This window comes from Galendromus occidentalis, unplaced genomic scaffold, assembly GCF_000255335.2.
Source record: "Galendromus occidentalis unplaced genomic scaffold, Mocc_1.1 scf7180000077128, whole genome shotgun sequence".
Classification (NCBI taxonomy): domain Eukaryota; kingdom Metazoa; phylum Arthropoda; class Arachnida; order Mesostigmata; family Phytoseiidae; genus Galendromus; species Galendromus occidentalis.
This window is the reverse complement of record NW_003805116.1, coordinates 538,664-543,257: the sequence shown is the minus strand read 5'-3', so window position 1 is coordinate 543,257 and position 4,594 is coordinate 538,664. Positions and strand designations below refer to the sequence as shown.

The 4,594-nt window shown below is 54.5% G+C and overlaps 1 protein-coding gene across 1 annotated transcript; it reads left to right on the top strand.

Annotated features, from left to right (window-relative positions):
* Positions 1 to 859: 859 nt before the first annotated feature.
* Positions 860 to 2,461, top strand: LOC100902402 (UBX domain-containing protein 7). The gene is given in 2 exon segments (XM_029110870.1): positions 860 to 1,754; positions 1,757 to 2,461. Coding segments are annotated over 2 exon segments (1,227 nt in total). The 5' UTR covers positions 860 to 916; the 3' UTR covers positions 2,146 to 2,461.
* Positions 2,462 to 4,594: the final 2,133 nt, after the last annotated feature.

Sequence of the window (4,594 nt, the reverse complement as noted above, 5' to 3'; positions counted from 1 at the left end):
ATTCTTAAGAACGTTTGATCCAAACAATTTCAGAGCCCCGAGTTCGCATGCGAAGACCGGGTGAGAGGGGCGCGCCCAACCTGATTTTCTGCGGGGTCCATGATTGCCCCACTCATTCTCTCGAGTCGGCACTCGGTAGCGCTGCTTTATGCCCAATCTGCAGAAAATTAACCCCCTTGGAATTCCTCGGTTGTTTTTCAGCCCTCTCATCTGGGCGACTGAATGAAGCCGGCTCAGGGGTTCCCAAATCATTAGGCGTCTCATCAAATCCGAGAGCAGCTCTCTCACAAAGCGGCGAAGTGAAAACGCTCATTTCACGGCTCATTCGGAAAAAGGGACTGCCCGAATCGGTCCTAGGCTCCGAAATCACGAGGTAGCGCAATCACTGAACCCGTTGAACTCCCGTCGGATCTAGACCAACTTGTGCCCCCCCCCCCCCAGATTGTGTAGCTCACGGATTTCTCACGAGTAGTCTCCCATTGGGAACTAGTGGCAAGTTATCGAGTGTCGCCGCTGGATTCGATACTCGAGTTTCCACTCGTATCGGAATCTCTAGCTAATCTCGCGCACCGACCCAGCGTTTGTACCGATCTCCCGATCGCCACCCTAAAGGCCTTCCCTTGACGAGCTACACCGTTGGAGCAGGATCTGTTTCGAAGCTCTAAACAAACGCCGCCGCTGCCGCCGCTACTGCTTCGAGTGATGCTGTTGAACTGCTGATTGCTGGTGTGAAGCTCGCTGTTTCGTTTAATTGCCAGTGTGTCCATCGAGCGAAGAACTTCTGTGACTGGAGCCTCTCGACAGCGAGATCAGTAGCTCAGTCACGATGGCGATGCCGTTCTCGCGAGAGACATACGCCAAGGAAGTCGAGGAATTCAAAGAAATCACCGGAGCCGATGACAAGCTCGCGACACAAATGCTCCAGGTTTGCGATGGTGATCTTCAGAAAGCAGTCAACATGCATGTCGACGGGGGTGGGTTCGACATCGCACCGGATCAGAATCCCGCCGCCGTACCCCCGCCGAGCCCGCCGTTACAACGCGACCCGGGGCCCGGCAGTTCGAACGGAGGCGACTACGTTAGACCGCCCCGAGCGCCTAAACAAGAAGTTCTCGTCGATACGTCATTGTACGATATGTTCAACGTTCCCGGAGGCTCAGGTGCGAGGAATATCACCAGCCGTGGCTTCGCCAATCGCTCGAACCTCGTCGATCCGTTCAGAGACCTCGGCAGGGAAGCTCAACGTCAAGAAGAGGAAATGGAACGAGGTGACGGCCTGGCCAATTTGACCGCAGCTGATAGGAAAGCACCGACGTTAGAAGATCTCTTCAGACCGCCTCTAGACTTGATGTTCAAAGGATCTCTCGAGGCTGCTCGCGAGGAAGGACGTGAACTCAACAAATGGATCCTTGTGAACGTCGTGAACCCTGAGAACTTCCAGTGCCAAACATTGAACCGCGACGTGTGGAGCAGCGAAGCCGTGAAGGACATAGTTAGAGACAGCTTCATATTTTGGCAAGTGTATCACAAATCCGATGACTACATAAACTACAATCGCTTCTATCCGATCGATTCGTATCCGCACGTCGCGATCATCGACCCGCGGACCGGAGAGCGTATGATCGTTTGGTCGAAACTGGATGCTTGCACGTTCGCTGAGCGCGTCACCGATTTCCTGAGTTACCAGCCGTCCCCGGATCCGTCTCGGGACGAGCCGGCGCCACCACCGAAAAATCCAAGAGCAACGGCACCCTCTCGATGGACGAGGACGAACAAATGAAGGCAGCCATCGCGGCTTCGCTGGCGGAATCAGAAGCACAACAGCAGCAGCTGCAGGAGCAGGAGCAGCAAGCTCAACAGCTGAAGGACAGTTACACGAAGTACCTCGGCCCCGATTCGGACCCAAAGTCGGAGCTCATGTTCCGCTATCCGGACGGTGAGAGGAAAGTCCACTCGTTCCCGTCGTCTTCGAAAATTCGGGCATTGATTCTCTTCGCTCACGAGAACGGTTTCTCGGAGACGAGTCACGAGCTCGTCACGAATTACCCTCGGAGGAATCTCTCAGAAATCGATTCGACATTGACATTGAACGAAGTTGGACTTTTCCCCAAAGAAACTATTTTCATCCAGTTACGATCTGCCTGATCGCTCAGATAACTATTATGGAAGCGAGGAAGAATTCATTCACGATGACAATGAGGTCGACCTCAACTCTACGCCTCCACATCTTCAGAAGCGGGGAGGCTCTCAAGGAATAAACACTCAAGATGATGAGAATCTTCGGATGAAACGTGATTCAAAGCCACCGTGCGCGTAAGGAAGACAGACATCTCACGCTCAAGGGGTGCCGTTGTTGTACATGCGGAATACAGCCGATATCGAAACTTGTCGAACGAAGAACTAATCTCGAAAATGGTTGTCACATTATCCTCATCATCATCATCATCCATTGTGCGACGGGCTCCTGACGGCCGGTCGTGACATTTGTCTTACACTCCTCATCTGTCCTTGGGGCGTTCTCTCGCTCTCATCGGATTTTGCGATGAGCCACTCGGCAGGAACTCGGAATCTTCCAGCTTCTCGGATATGTACTCCCGATCGCGAAACATTCTCCGACGGATCGATTGGGGGATTTAGCTCTGTAGCGTTTCACTCCGTTGGATGTTTCAACCTCCACGAGTCGAACTCAAGCTCCGCTGAAATAAGATCAGCTGATGTCTCTTCTCGATTTTCATGTACACAGCGGTGCTGGCTGAGAGCGAAATTCGGCCGAGAGCTCCAGAAGAGCGAGTGTTGTTATCATTGTCATGTTTAGAAGAGGTTGGTCGAACAACTTTTATGGCGAACGATGAATTTCATTTTCCAGCAAGAGAACCATTGCACAACGAAGCTCGGATCTTTCCCGAATCTTATCTGTCTGTTTGCTTCGTTTTAACCGGTCAGCCCGTCTATTTAATAAGATCAAGCGACTAAATTCCCAGAAGCCTCCTGGGTCGCACATATTCTTCGGCATAGGGAGCTCGTCATCGAACATTGTTGGTTTCATTATTGGGTTCCGCATTCCTCAGTAAACCTTATCCATGTGGGACATTGAAACTCCTGATATACGCGTGTTTTTTGTCTCCACTCCAACGTACCGCTCTCCGTGGGCTTGCGGGGCCCGACACCACCGGTGGGCGTCATGCGTTGGCCTCACGGAGATACTCCGAGCCGCCTGCGGATTCCAAGTAAGCTTGTAGATCGATGAGGATCCGGATCCTCAGCTGGAAAGTCTAGTCGTGTTCCCCTCGATGGACGAATAGTTCCCCGATCTTAGCTCCCGCGGACCCGCCCTGTGTGTTTCCCTTCGGCATCGACCCCGAGAAATTGATGATTCTCCCTCTTCCCCACCCATGGGGTCCTGAAACCACAAGTTCATGCGCTACCGGTGTCGAGCCTGTGCGACACCGACGCAAAAGCGTGGAAGAAGTCCTTCTCCATCCTCATTGCCCTTGGGCGACGTCAGTACTTGGCCCCGCATGAACCGGCCACATGTCGGTGTACTCCGTCGGCCTGAGGACAATGTATAGGCCGCGACGGCGCGTCGGCGTCAACACTGGAAAACGAACGGACGAAATGACGACGACGACGACAACGACAGCGACGAGCAGACGCTGGTGGCCGCTGAGGCGGCTGCCGCTGGAATCCCTCTCCTTGTGGCGCGGCTGCTGTTTAGTGGCGGCGGTGGTGGTGGTAGTCGTCGTCGTCGTCGTCGGTGTTAGCGTTGTGCTTCTGCTGCCAAGCCACCACCGTCTGTCGGCTCGCTGCGCGCTAGGCTGGCGCCGTCGAGCTGCCATGTGCGAGCTAGCTCTGTGCCCGGATGGATGTCTGTCGGTTCGTTCGTAGCCAAGCCTGTTGCTCGTCGTCGCCGTCGTCGTCTTTCGTTCAATGCAGTAACTCCCTCCAGTGTTCAGGAGTTCGCTCCGTAGTCTCGTTGCGTCGGATGTCTCTCGGCTCACGAAACCGCGCTCTGGATTTACTCCAGAGAGAAAATCGAGTGCTGTGTCAGCAGTGTGTGAGCAACGCCAGTAGGTTTCTCCGGGATTCTGGAAAACCCGGAGCGACTTCAGGATACGGGCTAGATCGAACATCGATCGGAACACCGATCCCATAGTGAAGTTCGTGATGGCTATGTGAGCTCCAGTGATCTGAGGATTTCCGACCGCGGTGGAAGGTGTCGTAGATGGATAAAATGTAACAAACAGGGTGTGGTGGTGTTGGTGATGTTGTTCTCAGTCAGTCAGCCAGGACCCTCTGTGGGAAGGCGCTGGGGACGGCATTGCCTAGCTGAGACGTTCGTCGGAAAGTATCGAAACTCGAGCGAACGAGAGAGAGCGAGACACTGGAAACGAGTCGCTCTCGATGACGACGACGTCGACTGGTGCAGAAGCGGCGAGCGCATACGGCGGGGGAATGCCTCGAGGAGAAGATACACAGAACAAAATTCTCCCGAGGACCACCCGGGTGCGGGAGTGCGGGCAGGCGGGCGGGCGGTCATGCATGCGTGCCCGCCCGTGCTCCGCATGTCGCGGGGCTTGGTAGACGCGACGTAACG